The 18,428-nt window shown below is 42.2% G+C and overlaps 1 protein-coding gene across 2 annotated transcripts in view; it reads right to left on the bottom strand.

The window, feature by feature from the left end:
* The window catches only part of HTR2C (5-hydroxytryptamine receptor 2C), a 47,769-nt gene extending 31,195 nt beyond the window's left edge, over positions 1–16,574 (bottom strand). The window contains exon 1 of one of the 2 annotated variants that reach the window (XM_009287606.1): positions 15,932–16,574. In XM_009287606.1, the coding sequence (XP_009285881.1) occupies positions 15,932–16,316 (385 nt within the window). In that variant the 5' untranslated portion in view covers positions 16,317–16,574. The remainder of the gene's footprint in view (positions 1–15,931) is intronic. The other variant, XM_009287605.1, reaches the window with a different exon arrangement.
* Positions 16,575–18,428: the final 1,854 nt, after the last annotated feature.

Below are 18,428 nucleotides of genomic sequence, written 5' to 3' on the forward strand. Positions count from 1 at the left end.
GTCTTCCCCGCCCGTTCTTCTTACCGCGTACAGGGACAGCCTGCTCCTGCGCCTTTAAGACTTCCTTCTTGAAGATCGTACAGCCTTCCTGGACCCCTTTGCCCTTCAGGACCATCTCCCACGGGACTCTCTCAACCAGCGTCCTGAACAGGCCAAAGTCTGCTCTCCGGAAGTCCATGGTTGTGGTTTTGCTGGCCCCCCTCCTTACTTCACCAAGAATTGAGAATTCTATCATTTCATGGTCACTAAGCCCAAGACGGCCTCTGACCACCACATCTCCCACCAGTCCTTCTCTGTTAGTAAACAGCAGGTCAAGCGAGGCACCTCCCCTGGTAGGCTCACTTACCAGCTGTGTCACGAAGTTGTCTTCCAATGACAATGACATAGACTAAAATGAACTCAATCTTGGTAAAATGTCTGCAATTCTGGTTAAATCCTTTCTCTTTATTTTAAAATTTAAGTTTAAGAATAGGGGATTAAACATACCTTAAGGAAAACTCTGGGTGACCGTGCCTCACATGGCCCCAGCGCCTGGAGGTGGTGCTGTTCTTCCTTTCAGATGAGGCTAAATCTGTCTGTGGGAAATACATTAGCTGTCTTCATTTTACTTGTTATCTCAGTGATCCGCCTGGCACCTTTATAAAGCAGCAAATTTATCTCTAGAACAGTTTATCATCATAGGGTCTTTCTTTTTATATATATAACAAATCTGCTTTTCTTTGTCTTGTATCAATTTCTGGTTTGCTACAAAGCATGTAAGTTTATATTTCTTTCCAACTAAACTCATAAAAGTTAATTACAATGAGGCAACGCACTTACAAAGCTACTACTGGATCTAACAGGCTACTGTCATAAAAAGTAAACAAAGATTCATGCATTTTAAAGCACGTTTAGCTTCACTGATCTAGAAGCAAATTGGGCATGAGAGGATTGCACTGACAGCATTAAAACTGCTGCTGTATTTAAACTGACATCAGTACTCCTGTAAAACAGAAATGTAACTATACACACTCCAGGTTTTTGGGGCTTTACACTCCTGTGAATTTTAAAACCTGTTGCATCTTCCAAAAATTTTTAGCAAAAAATAAAAAATATAATTTTATCTAAATCTTTATTCGCTTTAAATAACAGCATTTAAATATGTGCCATTCAAAATCATTCTAATGAGTCATACTTGAACATAAAAGATTTATTCTGGATGGGCAATTCTCAATTACACTGGGCAGGCAAGAAATGCCTGTCCAATTTAGTGTCTAAAATATGAAAAATAGTTCTCTGATTGGATGCAGCATACATGCTGTGGGTAAATTAGAAAACTATAAGGCCATATGTTCAACTAGTGTAAGTAGGAGTTAATCCACTGAAATAATCTAGAGTATTTTAACATTTCCCTTCACCTTTCAGGAACTTGGGAGGAAGACAAAGGTGGACTCTGCCCATCTTTTCTGCCATATTTGTAGAGGCTGCATCCAAGGAACCATCCTCACTGAGATGCCTGGGTGATATTTTACATGGTTAGTGCTGCTTCCATGCTGTGTTTTAGGGTGAGACCACATCTCAAGTTGAGCTGTGGAGCTGGAAGCGGTGCAAAAAAACTGCCTCCACTTACCAAGTGCCCACTGAGGCTTTGTTACAGAAACCTGCTCTGCAACCTGCTCTCATTACCAATTAGCTTCTGGCTTTATTTCAGACCACAGCCTTAAATGGTTTAGAGATGATGTGCCTAACTGACCTAGTGATGATTTCTTGTGCCCTGGTAGAGCTGTGAGAGAGGAAATACTGATAACAGGTTCTCCTGGATAAAACTGCAAAGGGGAAGCAGCCCAGTTTATCAACTTTTGAAGGAAAGCTGCAAAGCACATTTACTTCTTACAAAGTACAAAGGTACATGGAGGCTCTGCTTTTTTCACGCTGCAGTGTTATGATTTTCTATTTAAAAACTGCTTCTTGCAAGAAAGTTGAGGTTGGCAAAGAGATTAATTTTTGATTTTGTAATAAGATGCTCAGAGATTTGTCATGGCTTTCTGTTGCTACACACTGACACATACAGATCCTGGCTTCGGCATCCCAACAGCAGGCTCTTTCCTTTCCCTGAAAGGAAACAGGCTCTGGAAGATGTAAGATATGACTGCAGTAGCTCAGTGTCTTACTAATACTTGGTAGCAAACAACAGGACACAGAGAGTCAGAAAGTCCTTTTCACTTCTGTATTCCTGTGGGATCAGGAAACTCTCCTTGGAATCTCTTTGTGATTTCATTTTCCTATTTGGATCATGTTGCTCAGCAAAATATTTCTTTCTCTAAGGTGAATTTGCTTCCTCTGCCTTTTTAAATTTTTACTTTTTAACCAAAATCAATGAAATAAACAAAAAAACCTCAACAGTCTCAGACAAACCAGAAAAGAGGAGTTCACCCTTTTTCCAGCAGGAAACACTGAGTAAAAGAGAAGCCCCTTAGGGAGAACCAGCCTCACAAAGCCAATCACAAGAAGCTTTTCATCCCAAACTGCATTAAGCAAGTGAATGCCCACTGAAATACACTTCAGGATCCGGCCCTGCACAGGCTGGGAGCACATTTCAGCACTGAGCTGAATGTTTCACACTGTGCAGCATTAGGTCATCTTACTTGGACAAATGCCAGCTCATTTCTCTTACCTATATGTACCATAAAGCTTTAACAGGAGAGGGGCTCATGCTTTGTGTGATGGTGCTGAAACCTAATAAACAGCAATGCCACGAAGGGAGCTGCACTGCAGTGGCAGAAGAGATTTCCTTAGACTCAGAGGAGAGCAGCAAAACATCTGGGACTCTTCTAGGTGAAGGATGCTGCCATAGTCATGCCAAGAGCTAGTCATGACCAGGCAGGAGGAGTGTAAAGAGGGTTGGAGGAGGCAGAGAAGTGCTCTGGCAAAAGCTCAAGCCTCTCTGAACTTGCTGCCAATGTTCCCACTGACTTTAGCATGGTCAGGATCTCTCCTGGTGCATTTTGTAGGAAGCCATTCCCTATGTCCACCTGCAAGCACAGGGGAAAAATCACATGATGTTACCTACCTGCAGCCTGCTGCCACTGATCAAAGCAAAGGAGGCAGTAACACATTTAGAAAATAAAATCTAGGTTGTTCTTTAATATTCCTGGTTTTCATTTTTCTACATTCGGGGGGGGGGAGGGAAAGACTTTTTTTTTTTGTACTTGATGGGTCACCTTTAATCTCAGAAATATGGATTCATGCTTCCATGCAGCATTTTCCAGATTAGCACAACCGATTTTGTTCAGGCCGTTCTGCAAGAGGGTCTGTCCGCAAAAAAGCCTGTCAAACCCACAGGGCAAACGATGAGTCTCCGCAGCATCCCTCACAATCTGTGAAAATCGGGGCCACAAGCACATTTTCCTGAAAAAGGCCAGGATTAGCACTCAGCCTGGCAGTGCTGTAACGTGCCGAGACTATCGAACGACGCACGAGTGGCTCACTCACACCTGACACCCACCACTGCCAGGCTGGGATGCTGGCGCAGCCCCCTGACCTGCTGATGTGCACCCTGCTCTTGAGTGCATACCCAGGGGCTCCATGATCCCCTCGACCTCTCTGGAGGGCTGTTGCTTAATTAAATCTAAAACAAGCTGATTCAAAGGGTGTGCAATCAATAAATGCTCTAGCAGCCAACAGAAAGCAGCCATGCAACCTTCTCCATGACCAGCCCTCACGATGAAAGCTACAAGAAACAGAAGCTGTTGGAAGTGTTTGTGCTGTGTTCATCCGTGCTGGACTGAGCAGCCTGAGCTCCATGTGCAGCAACATCACCCCTGGCAGATCACAGGCTAAAGGCTCCATTAACCCACAGTAGGCAAAGTAGCTGGTTGCTTAACAGCAAGAGGTTAGGGGAAACAAAAAAGCATGTTTACAAATGTGAAATGTTTATTGTTCTCTGGTGTTTTCTCCTAAAGCTGGCACATGGACAAGATCCTCTTGTCAATGGGAGTGACACAGGGAGGGTAATAAAGAATACCTCTGCCTACACCGAGAAGCAGGCTGAAGCCAGAGCTGGATGATCTACAGGCGGCGCAGAGTGAAGAAATAACAAGAAAGAGGCAGGTGGTAAAAAATTAAATAGTAACAGTTCTGCCTCTGTATCTGACAGCAGAAATTGGTCTTCAGAGTCTTGTAAACTGATGCTCCACAATGTGGATTATAGCTGAGCTCAATTTAGTCATAAGGACCTGGCACAAAACTGCCAGGCCCTACCCACAGCAGGTAAGAAAGGCGCCATTCAAACTCTCTCTTAAGGCTGGCATTGATTTACTCTGGGGAAAATCCTCCTTGCAACAGCAAACCCTTTGTTACATCATCCAGAGCTCAGCAGTACGGGAAGCAAGATTAGAGACCTAAGGCAAGGGGTCCTCTGCTCTCCTCCTGAAAAAAAAGACAAGACTTGCCACATGCAAGTGAACCTGAGGAATGCCAAAATGATGGGCAAGAAGCTTGTAGGGAACAGCTAATATGTGACCTGGTGCATCCTGGGAGCTCAGGCATAGCTGTCTTCATCGCTGTCAGATGGACGCGCTGAGCTCCTTCTTTGGAGGAAGGCACTTGCTGACCACAGAAGCCAGCTCCTGTTTCCCACAGGCTCCAGAGAGCTGCCCAGTTCACAGCACATGCCTGCAAACTGCAGACTGGATTGCACAGCTTCATGGCCCTAGAGTGGCTTTTGCTGTTTGAGCACACTGAAGGACAGCATTTGAGTTTCTCAGCAGTGTGACAGGGTTGGAAATTTGTTTTCATTCAGCATTAGAATAAACATGAGAACTTTTGAAGATTAAAAAATACACATTTTCAAGACAGAAATTCTACTTTATAGCTTGAAATATAGTCCAATACGCCTTAGCAATTATTATGTTACTGGCTAAATTTTTAATTTTTGCACAACAGATCATCATGAAGCTGGCAGAATGGGGACTCAGACTCCCACATGCTGCAAAAATACTTCACCAGCAACGAGAATAATCCCATTCCTCTTCCAGCTTCCCAGGAGAAGCGCTGTAGACATGGATACACTTCTACAGAATCTTCAGTTTTGGCAACGCACCATATTTTAATCAAAAATGTAATTAGACAAAAACACTCTGAGCAGTTTTATTTGGCATGACACGCTTGCTCAGGATGCTACATGTCTCCAGAGCAGTGGCCAAAGAGAGGCCCTTGCTCCCTGCTTTTCTGCATCATGAGGCATCAAGTGGTGTGTGGCACAATGGAGTTCAGGCTCCCATGAGCTACAGGAGAGAGGGAGCTTCACTGAGTAAAGCATTCGCTTCCAGAGCGCATAATGAAGAATAACAGTGTTCATTTTCAGTAGGAAAGCACAGAGCAGTACACCTTGTGGAATGTGACCTTCATGTCCATAACCAAAGTTAATGAAGCCTTGCCGAAAGCCCAGGAGGGACACTTGTGCATTCATTACAGCCAGTTATTAACACCCAGTTCCACTTGTCCTACCTCGGGTAACAGATGGCAGTGCAGGTAAGATGGGTATCAAAATATCAGGGAGGCTGGGTGATAGTTATGGTTGGTTGCACCTATGCTATGTGGGGCTATCGTTGCCCCACAATACTTACTCTGACTTTGGCCCCTACACATTGCACACGGCAAAGACCATGGCCTGGGCTGGGGTTTGGTGTGGCTGCACGCTCTCACACGTGTTGGAGGAAAGACTCAAATCGTCCTGCCAGACAAACACAGCGGGAATCGCTGACACAAGGAGCTGCCTGTGATCCTTTCTCATGGGGCACAGGATCTCCAAGGATGCAATTCAGATGATACTTGGGGTGCACTACCAGCAAGCCCTGCCTGCTCCTCTCCCTCCCAATATTCTGAAATATATTCCTTGGCTGTCACATCCCACTTGCCATGATAATGCTGCAAATTTACCAGCTGCTGTTGCCGCGCAGAGGCCTGCTGAGGAAGGGACAGATCTGTCCTGAAGGAGAGAAAAGAGCTTCCATACAGGAGATTTATAGTGGGTCCCACAGAATTTTTTAGGAGGAATTTACAATGCAAGCCAAGGTTTTACTAAAATCTGAATTTTTATGGGGCCAGTTCCTATTATATTAAAAGTGACAAGCTTTCTAAATCTGTCCGTGCAGCTGCAGCACACACAGGAAAAACAGCTCAGTTACTGATAAAGGACATTACCATCTGCCTAAAGAAGTGATGGCACTGAACACTGTTATAATTTAATCCACTAGAAGAAAGACAGATCCTGCAGACGTTAGAAGTGATGCAAAACTACTTTCCAGAGGAGTTAAGTGCACTCTGTAGCACTTCTTGCTCTAGCCAACTTTAGGTTGGGACATTGTTCAGAACTCAAATCCAACTCAAAGCAATGCTTTAACATAACTAAAATAAACCTCCTAATTGACAACAGTCTTTCTGCAGGCAGCAGAGACTTCCCTGACTTGCTTCCTTGAATTTATACAATTTATTTATAGATTGTTCCTTTGCTTGCAAGTCTTGAAACCAAAATCCATGCATTGTCTCAAAAGGAGAAACTCGGCAGAAAGAAAGCCAAGATATAAGCTTGACCAGGAAACTTTTCACTGTCTCCTTCCTAAACCAGAACCTCACCATCAGTGCTCTCTGTATGTCTTGTTTTACATAGCAGGGCACCAGCTCTTCACGGAAGAGGTGGAGATGACCCTTCTCCAGTTTTATGGGCTGCCCATTTTTGATCTCTTACTCAACTTGATGAGGACTAAAACTTCAAGGGGGCTTAGAAAGGAGTATATGAAGAAGCTACTTCAGCCAAATGAATGTTCCCAGACAATAGGAACAATCAGTACAGATGTTACTGGTGACATGTTATTTCATTGAAAACAAAACCAAGTTTAAGCCCCGTGTCTATCAGGGGATAGCTGTGCCCACGTAAACACCTTTTGTCACTTAACTGCATCCATGGTTTGACATCAGTTGTACTTCCTCTTCACTCCTGGTCCACCCAATATTCTTATTGTCTTTGGATTGTTGCATGACCTCTTGGAGAGGAAGACAACAACAACAAAAAAATCAAATACTTCAACCCACCTTCATCAAGGGCTAAGCCTTTTTTTTTTTTTTAAACAATTTTTTATTTTTCATAACTAATAAAAGACTGCAACATGCCTTCCAGAAGAGTGTCCAGCAGTTTTTTCTATGAAATTAATTGAGAAAATGAAAGACACAGAAAGAAAGATAAGGCATTCATGCTGATGTCATATAAAGTATTTATCTCAGTGGAGAGTATTGCACTACAGTCATACACAACCTGTCTGTTGAGAAAGATCTGGGGATGGTGCTACTCCTTGGATGAACAAGTGGAATTTCATCAGTTAGAAAAAAAAAAAAAGTCCAAATGACTGTATCCAGCTCATATTGGTGCCATTCTGCAAATATCAAATTTGATTTCTCATCTCTCATAAAAAAAAATACAAAAACCTTGAGGAGATTTTCAGACAAGACATCAATAAAAAGACACATCAAAATAAGGAGAAAGAATAACAAAAGGCTAGAATAAGTTAAATTCCTGTGACAATTTTTAAAAACAATTCTGCCTTAATAAGAGTAGCAAGATGACTCTTTAGTACCATGGAGCACTATGGTCTTTATTTCAAAGTGCTTTGCACTGCTCAGATGATGACAATTTCCCCACTAGTCTGGCTTCCAGCCTTTACTGTGCAAAGTCCCACATTAAAAATGTAACAAAAAATAAAATAAACAAGATAAAAAGCCAAAAACAAGGTACAGATAATCTCAGATGAGATCAGAAATGAAATTAAGAAGAACTTTGTGTGTATGGAGCAAAGCCAGCTTTCAATATAACTATTAAAAGCTAAAGGCTCCTACTCAAAGTGTTTTGGAAGAGGTTGATGCTAATACAAGTGACCAAATTTAATCACTGCTGAGAAAGGGCATGTAGCATCACTCCCTCCTCTTGCCAGGTATCTTCAACCTCGCCAGTCCTGAGCTCCTGTGCTGATTTCAGCTCTTCAGCCTTTGACTTTCACTTGACCAGAAGCCATCAGTTTTCTACCAACGCAAGCTAAAGCTTCGTAGGGTCCTAATGAGATTTCCAAACACGATCAAGCAGAGTGTCATCATAGGGTGCAATATTTTCAGGGTGTCTGGAAAATCCTGCAAGTTAACATTTAGCTGCCTCAAAATATTTTACAACCAGGGTCCCATATTCAACAGGATACAGAATAGCCTCTTGGATACTCTCTGTATTTCCGCCCCCGCCCCCCAAGCACAATTTGAACCTTGGGTAGCAGAAAAGAAGCTTTTACATGGATTCAGGGCACACCATACAGAACTTTCTTTCCCAACAACAACAGAGATATGCCACAACTTAATCCCATTTGTCACATTAGGTAAACAGGCAGTTGTTCACATGGAGAAAATTCAGTAGCAGGAGACTCAATATCTGAATTAGTTTTCTATGTATTTAATAATCTGGAAAGAGGGTGAACAATCAGGTAGCGTGTTTTTAGATTTCACAGAATTATTTAGGTTAGCTGAGGTTACAAGAAAGCTGTGGGGACTTCAAAAGAGAATACATGCTGCTGGATGAGCACCGAGCATAGCAGCCAATGGATTTCACTGATGGCAAAAGATAACAAACTAATACATGATGTTGGATATAAATTTCATTGCACGCATCCCAGGTACAAGGTGTCATTGGAGAGCAAAAAAAACCCATCTGGGTTTGTGACATAGTAGATAGTGCAAGCAGCCTAGGTGTTTCCATTCACTCACACTCTAGCAGAAGAATAAATTGTAGTGGTTACTCAGTACAAACAGAAAGGTCATGCATTTGAAATTAACATGCATGAAAAATAGTTTCTGAAAACAATGCAATTGCCATCTGGAACTTGGTGTAGTCAAGATGCAGCTAAGGCCATGACTTGGCAGGATTTTTAAAATGACTGACCATTTCTAGATACCTGAATATCCTATCACAAAGTGCTGAACAAAACCTTGAGACAGACAGATAACAGGGGATATAATTCTCACAATACAGGGCACAAGTCAAACACCAGCCAATATAGTCTAGGAGGAAGCATCCCCCTTGAGAAGGCTTTTCTGTAACAGTCTGGCACAGGAAAATTCATCAATTTGCTCAGGCCCCTGTTAGAGACAAAATATTAGTCTAGTTGGACCTCTAGTCTGATTTGGTCTTGCAGTTATACTCCAGACTCATTCTCCAGGGTTTTCCATTCATTAAGACCTTAGTCTATATTTTAGGTAACTGCAACCATTTATATTTTGCTATTTCCTTTCTTATTTTCACTGTAGCTGTTGGTAGGCTTAGGGTCCCTGTAACTATGTAGTTTGGTTTTTTCCAGAGATTTTAAATAATTCTGAAGGGAAGCGTATCTCACCCAGCACCTCCTCCCATGCCTGCAGCCATCCCCACAGCTCCTGGACCATCTTCAGAGCATCCCTGCCCACAGCAGAGCAGATCCCACTCTCTGAGCATCACCTGCACAAGATATTAGGGTCCGTATTCGGAACAGCAGCATTTGCTTCTGGGGGTCAGAGAACTGAGGCCCATCAACATCCCCCAAAATAATTTCCTTATAAACGCACCTGAACAATTTTCTCAGGGCAGAGGTGGATGTTTATAAGGCTCTGGGAGGCTCAGCTGGCACTGGCTTGCACCATGGCTGGGCTGGCAGCCCACGGCTTTTACCCTCACCCCCAGGGTTTTGCTGCAGCCATTTACCTTGTCTTCACTGCTCTTATGCCAGTCTCTGGCTTTTCTTTCTCTTCTCTTTCAGCTGCTCTCTGAGGATCCTGGTTATAAGCCATAAAAAACTTGTTTTTCCTCTGCTCTTTCCCACCATCCCAGCTCATTGATCAGAGGCAACAAACACATACAGGAACCAATACTGCTCCATACTGGCTCATTTTGAGTGAAGGTGGTGTGCCTCTGGCATCATTTGTAAGGGCATTATTTTAACAAGGTGAGATTTCACCTTTCTCCTGACAGTAATCACGTTAATACTTAATATCAATCATATAAATATTTAAAGCCTCACTACAGTATTGAGAGAAGCAATTAGTAAGTATCTGTGTAGCCCTAGGAGGGCCTAAACGCTAAACCTGATAAATATTCATGTTAAAAGAGCTCCTTGAGCTTCCACTGTGCCAGGAGACACTGCCGGTGCTCTCTGGGGATGAAGCCTTGGTGATTCTGTGCTTGTTCTCACTCCTTTTATCAACACGGTGTTTCTGCTCTCCACTGCCATGATGCCAGCCCTGGCTCCAGGCACCACTCTGCCCATCGGCCAGGCTGGGAGGCCTCCAAAAATCCTAGAACATCAAAAAATTTCAGCTGACCCCATTGCTAGCAGAGCTGAGCATGGAGCAGCAGTTACTACTGGCAGTAACACAGGCAGTTAAACCAAGTGGGAGAGGAAAGGGACCCCCTCGGTCCAGCAGCCCAGAACTGGTAGGACAATGCTGCCCCGGCTCAGGGAGGCATCTGGGGTAGCGTGGCACAGGGAGGACAACACCAAAGCAGCACGATGGGTCATGGACAAAATGTTCACTACCAGTTCACAGATTTTGGGTTTACCATTTTTCCAGACAATTGATGGATTTTAAGCACAACTTGTTCTGTTAAAATAATGCAGGGTGATCTCACCAGTTCACTATGTCAGTCATAAGCCAATGACTAGATTATATAATAACTAGCTAAAAACTAAGCCCAGAGTTTGTCAGAAGGGGAAGGCTGTTAATTAATCCAGGTGGACTGACACAGTCACTTACACATATACATGACTGCAGACATTTAACTCACAACCATGAATACACTAAAAGAGTTAAGTAAACTCCCGTATAAGAAACATCACTTCTTATCTAATCTTTTTCTTTTTTTTTTTTTTTTTTTTTTTGAGAATGAAGGGCCAAAAAACCCCCCTACATTTAACTCCTTGTATCCTTCCCACACAGCATTTGGGCGCAGGTGCCTGTAGCTGGTTGGCAGCAGTAAATACTAACCTGTACCTAGAAAGTCATTACTAGAAATCAGCAGGGAAAAAAATTAAATTTAAAAAAAAAAAAAAGACAGAGCAGATGGCCCCAGCTGTTGAAGGAGCACATTGCTCCTTGCTGCAGCTTCAGAAAATACCCGGCATCATCAAGGTGCCCTGGCACTGCTGAGGAGATCTGCATTACAAACACCCCAGGCACCCTCCATCTGTCCTTTCAGGTATTGACTGTGCCCAGGAACTTATTCAGCAACACCTTGTTCTTGTCTTGCCTGATCAGGTCTCTCTGCAAGATGTTCACTGCTGATAGCAAGTGCCACCCTAGAAAGGCAAATCAGGGTCAGGCAAAATGAGACTGCGGAACAGGCTGTTTGACTGACAGCTCTTTCTGCTCCCCCCCCCTTCCCTCTGCAGGGGGAATAAACAGTGAAGTCTGCTGCAAGTGCTCAGCACATCTCTGTCACCACGTAATAATGATGATAATTATCAATAACAACAGTAATTTGGATGTAAAGCTGCTCCAGCAGTTGGGGCTAATGGATGCTGAATCTAATACCAGCCTTCCTGGAAGCTGCATCGGGCCACCAGCATTACGGTGTTTTTTTGAAACTCAAAGAAAATAGAGAAGCCTGGGCACCTGGAGTCACAGATGAGTGTGCTGGCCCCTTGTTGGCCACACTCTGGCAACTTGTTAGCAGCTGTGAACCCATTTCATTAGAACAAAGAAAGTTTAATACTTTCTGTAATTTTCACTCAGATCAGCTGATGAGATTCTCTTGCATTCTTTCACTAGTCTTAGAAAACAAAAAGCAACTCTCTCTTTCTTGCCCATAAACACTAGACTCGATGCAAACCCACCACTGCTTGTCCCTAAAATGCTCCGAGGAGAGGAGACAATCTCCATGTGTTGTCAGAAGCTCCATTACGTCCAGAATACCTGATGCCTTACCACACAAGTATTTTTAATTAATCAGAAGTTTCTCCATTGAGATTAAACATGATGTTAATTTCTCATTTACTCTCCCCAATACATGCTTATTAATTAGCATACTAATTTGTTTAGTTCTTTAGGAACTGCATGCCATGGAAAACGTTCTAAGTTGGACTAATCGATGAGTTGCATTTGACAAGACATTTAAGAAAGACTAATTGATAAATATATCAGAGCGCTGACTAATTGGTGAAAAATCCAGCATGATGCATCCTGCCACCCCTTCCTTTGTAATTAGATTCTTGAATTAACTGACAACTTGATTTTTCCTTCTTTTAATTAAGAAAACAAAACCACTGAAAACCAGAAGTCTTTGTGGAGGATGTCTATTCAATTTTCTGGTTATGCTTGAAGTGAAATCTACTTCATCTAATTCATTAGCTGAAAAGTAAGGAAATGAACATACTCTGCAAACTAGAATTTATCATTGGGGCTGAGAGCGCTGATGTGGAAACTTAAAAGCAACTTCACTCTTCTATTTATTATATGTATTTTTTAAGGTTCCTTTCTGATTACATAAATTAAAAGTGACTTGAACAAACCTGGAAGAGATGTGCTGCATATGTTTCTCCATACAGCATATGGCAGCTTTTGAAACAGCCCAGTATCATAATGTGTAGGCTATATAGAATGCACAGGGTAAAATACAGAGTGAAAATGACTGAACGTTCACAATTACATCTCCAAGCAGTAACGCTCTCCCTGATCGGTCCATGGCCATGAACCCCAGTTACTCTCAGAGGAATTCTCCTGTGTGAATATTTGCCCCCTTAATCACTGATACTGGTTTGTGTGCTACCATGTCAAACAGGATAGAAAACCTACTAAAGCATTTGTATATGTTTGGATTTCTTGACCTCTAGCTCTTAGAAAACAAGATAAAGTCCACTGTCTTACTGGCCACTATGGCATCCAGAGTGCTTGCAGGCTGCTGTAAGAAGAACCATTTTTCCAAAAACTATAGGTCAAAGGAAACTAAGCCAAGAAAGCCCGTGTTACACAAGAGGCCAGATTTTGTCCTCAAAACCAGTGTGTGCAGTGGTGCAGGGATGCTACTTATGACACCACATGAAACAGACTTGGGAACAAGTGATGGATTTCTGGAGGCTGACAGTTATAATAACAGCATTTGTTAATGTTGCGATACTGCCAAGAGCCTTTCCAGCTGCTGTCTCATGTTGCCATAAGAACTGGTCCACCAAGCTGAGTATAATACACAAGAGACCTGCCTCCCCTCCCTGCCAAAGCTAGAAATAGGTATAGGACTCTGAAAAGCTTGATGACTCCAGCACATGTGAAGCTGAGGAAGACACGACTGTATTTGGTCCAAGTTGTATGTAGCGATGAGTGACAGGTTTAACCTGCTTCTCCTCTTTGCTCTTGCATGCATGTTTTATTTACATGAACCATCAAATGCTGCGGTTGTTGATGTGCCCTGTTAGTCTTATATCCTAAATGATTTTTCTAGATGCCCAGAAAAGGGCATCCGCATGTTATGGTGCATTTAAAGAGGAGCAATACCCTTGACACAACCTCAGCCTTTTTCCTTTAGTCTTCTCTCAGACATACTCAGTCAGCCCAGGCCCTTTAGCTTCTGGGTGTCAAACCAAGTGTTTATTTTCAGGATGAATTAGCAAATAATCACTTGGGAGAGGGGACAGACTTTCTCTACTCCTTCTGGCAGCCTTCTCCCCTTGCTGCTGGAGTGGCACAGCCCTGGCTGCTTCTGCAATTAGTAGCTTAAATAATATAGAGAAGTGATTTCACAGGGGTCCTATTCAAATCAGTCCACAAGTTCCTCTGAATTTTCCCCAAATGGAGCTTTTCCTCCTCCCCTCACAAAGCCTGAAGGCAACACGCCTGCTTTGGTCCAGCCCAGCAAGGGCTACTGAGCTGGCCCAAGGGAGCAGTGCCAGCACACAGCACAGCTCTGGCAGCCTCCTGGCTCCCCTGAAATAACAGCAGCTATTCCCATTTCTCACAGTATTTCCACAAATTTTTCATGCCTGTTCTGAAATTATAACTTTTACCAAAAAATCTATTTAGTGCCATTTGCCTGCGGAGAAATGTTTGGGCCATCAACAGCCAATACTGGTGCTCTGGTAGAAAAGACAAATAATTACAATTCCTCTTCAGGTCAATGATATTTACTTGCCTCTAAATATGCAGCATGGTTTACACCTTTAAACGACCTTAAGTAATCATTTTCTAGGCAGAACAGAAAATCCATTTCCATTACTTTCCAAAGACTCAGGAAGTATATATGTAGGAAGACCACTTCTATAAATTCACCTTTTTAGAGTCACTGGGTAACCCAGAATTTATGCAAGTGCAGGTCAATCAAATCATTCAGTATTTTATGCTCCCTTTCAAGCTCCAGGGAACTGGAGTAAAATGCTAAAAATAAAATACACATGTTGTAATATGCAGAAGATTTGGAGATGGAACTATTCTGACAGCCCAAAATAAAAAGCTTTATGCATAAGATCTCAATGGCTAGGTCTGTACTTAAATCACATATTGATTTAACTCACTGCAGACAAGTTATATAAGCTTTGAAATTATGTATGCTTGATCAATGTGTTTTAGAAATGAATCTGTCTGACTTAATCATTTAGGCAAGAGAAGTCATATAAATATCCCTACATTTTACTTTCTAGGACAGTAAACCAATTTCTAATCAAATCTGTAAGTAAACAGCATTATTAGTTTCCAAGAAATATCAATATTAAAATACTTTTAAAAGAAAATCTGAAAACAGACTTCAAAAATTATTAAGTGTTATCTATTAAACACACACACACACATTATATTGGTACGTGAAGTATACAAACATGATGATCAGAGATATAGAGGCAAACGCAATACCCCTTTTTAATATCCAGGGATGGAGAGTCCTAGCACCACACTGAAAGAAATCGGATTCAAAGTCTTAGACAGATGCAAGAGTTGGATGTGCTTGATATTTTACTCCTTTGAAATGCTAACAGTGATTCTACACCACACATTATATTGATACGTGAAGTATACAAACATGATGATCAGAGATATAGAGGCAAACGCAATACCCCTTTTTAATATCCAGGGATGGAGAGTCCTAGCACCACACTGAAAGAAATCGGATTCAAAGTCTTAGACAGATGCAAGAGTTGGATGTGCTTGATATTTTACTCCTTTGAAATGCTAACAGTGATTCTACACTTGAATGCAGGAGCAATGCCCCACTTCAGCACAAACACACCGACCCTAATATGGTAGGGGAGCAATAAATGCTTACACCTATACATGCAGATCTCAGTGTTTTAAAACAGAGGGCATTTTCTCAGGTTAGAGATAGAGAAACTGAGGCACAGAAAGGCAAAATGACCCCCTGAAAGGCACAAGGCAGGCTCAGGTATAAATGCCAAGAGTGAAAGCTTTTATTTGAATGCCAAATCTACTAGACCAAACCTCCTTTCTTAACCACATTATTGCTCAAATCCCACTGATATCAGTGGGAGCTCAAGGACTGATTCTGACCTGGCTTAGAGCTGGGTCAGTCACAAACACACTCCTCAGCTTTCCCCTAAGCTCTTGTGTCCTAGCTAATTTTGGGGCAGTCCAACCAAAAGGTAAAAAGCTGACTTACTGTTGCAGTTTCTCTGGGTGGCCTCGGCAATAAAAAGAAAAAAAAACCAAAAAAACAACAAACGATGCTGACACCATTCACAGGTCATTCCCAGCAGCATGGAAACAAGCTCTGCTCCCAGCAGAGCATCATCCTCACCCAGGAGAGTGTGAACCTCAGCACAGACCCATGGCCAAGTCCACACTGATACTCCCCAAGCCACCAACGCATGAAAAATTGGGCAAAGCAGATTGTTGCAGCCTTAGGGGATTCCCTGCAAAAGCGTATAGTCAAACAAGGAGGGAAGCCACTTACCATACAGGACTGTAATGAGCGACACGGGCATGACCAGGATACCCACCAGCATGTCTGCCACCGCCAAGGACATCAGGAAGAAGTTTGTGGCATTCTGCAACTTCTTCTCCAAGGACACAGCCATAATTACCAATATGTTCCCCCCAATGGTCAGCAGGATGACAACCAAGATCAGGAGGGCTGGCCAGTTCTTCTCCCTCACGGACATCCGAGAGACTTCGCCCTTCTCAGAGGCATTAAGAGGATCAGATGTAGGCAAACTCTGATTTAGAGTCAAATTGCTGCTTAAGGACCAAGCCATCAGACCACCATGCAAACTAAAATCCAGCGTAACAGACACTGTCGTTAAGCTGAGTAATATTCCAGTGCTACTTAAAGTGCTCATCGTCTGGAACTGGTTTTTCTGTCTCTTAACCGTGCCTCAGAGATGATCCTTTTTCCAAATTGCAGGTCCAAGGCAGATGCCGAACTTCACAAAACCTGAGCCAGAAAATCATTTGATCTTCCATAGTGAAACAAACCTTACAGAAGTTAGCGTGGAGCTCCTCTAGTTTCCTTGGGTGTGGTGGAAGATGACCACTGACCAGCAACCTCAAGGGAAAGGAGACTTTGCAATCTCCACCTGGTTTCCAGGTCCACCATTCTGAAAAGGAAAGAAAAAGTATATTCTTCGCTGAAATCACAGTATACACAGCACCTTCTTTATCCCCATGCAAATGACATTCTTATTCTCTCCCTTCCTGCTGGCTAGGATGTTCTCCAGACTGCAAGTAATTTATCTTATGGGTACAGACTATGCCTACAATTATGGGGGAGAGAGGGAGAGAATCACATCAGTGTGCTCTGGTTGGTTAAAAGCTGATTATCACTAATTAAATGTTTTGTGAAACCTGCAAAAGCAAGTCTGAAGAGCAAAATATGTTTCAATTGATAGCCACTTCACAGATACTCTGCCGCTGTGTAAAATAGTAATTGCACGAAATTCCAACCAATCCACATAGTGCAGCCAAACACAGTGTAAACCACCACCTTAAATAGAAGTGTTTGGATATATTTTGAATATTCTGAGATAAAGTGAAGGTGTTGTAAAAACCCTCAGATGTTAATGATTAACTCTCCTTTAATGATGAAGACTATAGTTTGTTTTTTATTGGGAAATAAATGGTGGATAGGATGCAATATATATTAGGTAACATTATACAATGCTATGCCGTCAAACTCTCAAACAAACAGATAACAAAGAGTTAAGAGATGAGAAAAGACAAACTTCTATAAAAGCTGAGCAGTCATTTCTGCTCTTCTTCATCTGTTTTTGTGCCACTGTGCTTCCGTGCTAATTACCAGCACGCAGCTGGGCCAGTAAGCCCAGTCCCCACTGGCCTGCTGTCCAGGACTAGTGCCCAGCACGTGCAAGTATCAGCACCCTCATAACACACACAGTCAGTAGGATAGATTTCCTCAGAGTATCTCACATGATTTATGTTTCTTCACAAATTAGTTGATAGTGAGGGCAAGTCAGATTACGTCCCCTGACCGCTCATGTAATACAGGCCAGAAAGCATCACGCTGCTGCCTCTGAAGGAGTCCATTAGCCTCATGCATTGACCTAATTCAGCAAATTAAACATACTCTTAACTTCAGGCACATGCCTACACCCGCTGAGGCTAAGGGCATGTATTCCCAATCCTGGCTTAATCACATCCTCAGGAACTCAGTTGTTTTGACTGCCAATCCTGTACAACTGATTAAAACACCAGCTTTGCTTTGCATTTCCATTGCATCAGAGTCAAGATCCTAACAACCATGTACAGCATGGGACTAAAAGCACAGAAGAAGAGCAGTTAGTAGAACAACAAAAAACCACACACACTGTATGGAAGTCGACCAGTAAGTAGAATAAAATCAATAGTATGCAACTTATGTTGAGCATATCCTTGACTTTTTGTGTAGTCCACAGGAAAAAAAACCTGTTCTATCACTGTTAAATAAATAACTAAATAAAAGCCAGATTTTAGCCCTTGAATACACTGTGGCACACATGTGACACAGCAATTTGCTACCCAGGGATCAAAAGCTAAGTGTAATTCATGGGATTACATTAGATTTTATGTACAATAAGAAGCGCTCAGAGTCCTATAATAAAATGTTTAACATTCATGGAGGTTTTGGAAACTTACTAATGGGCTTTGTGCACAAAAACATTTCTTAAATGAGCAGTGCATACAATGAACCCAGATTTGCTTCTGCATTATAGTTAATTACTCCCAAAGGGTCTCTAAACCTCATATTTAGGAAGAAGTTTTGCACTATGTGCACAGAAAATAATTTTGCAGCTGCACATGCAGATGAATTAGCAAGTAGTCACTGGACCATTTATTTTTCCAATTTAGCTGGTCTAAAAAAAGTCTCTAGAAAGTTTCAAAATACTTCAGAGTTTTTAGGTTTTGGTTTTTTTTTTTTCCAAAACACAGCTTTTACTTTAAAGCTGTGAACAAAA

Source organism: Aptenodytes forsteri, unplaced genomic scaffold, assembly GCF_000699145.1.
Source record: "Aptenodytes forsteri isolate BGI_AS27 unplaced genomic scaffold, ASM69914v1 Scaffold265, whole genome shotgun sequence".
Classification (NCBI taxonomy): Eukaryota; Metazoa; Chordata; class Aves; order Sphenisciformes; family Spheniscidae; genus Aptenodytes; species Aptenodytes forsteri.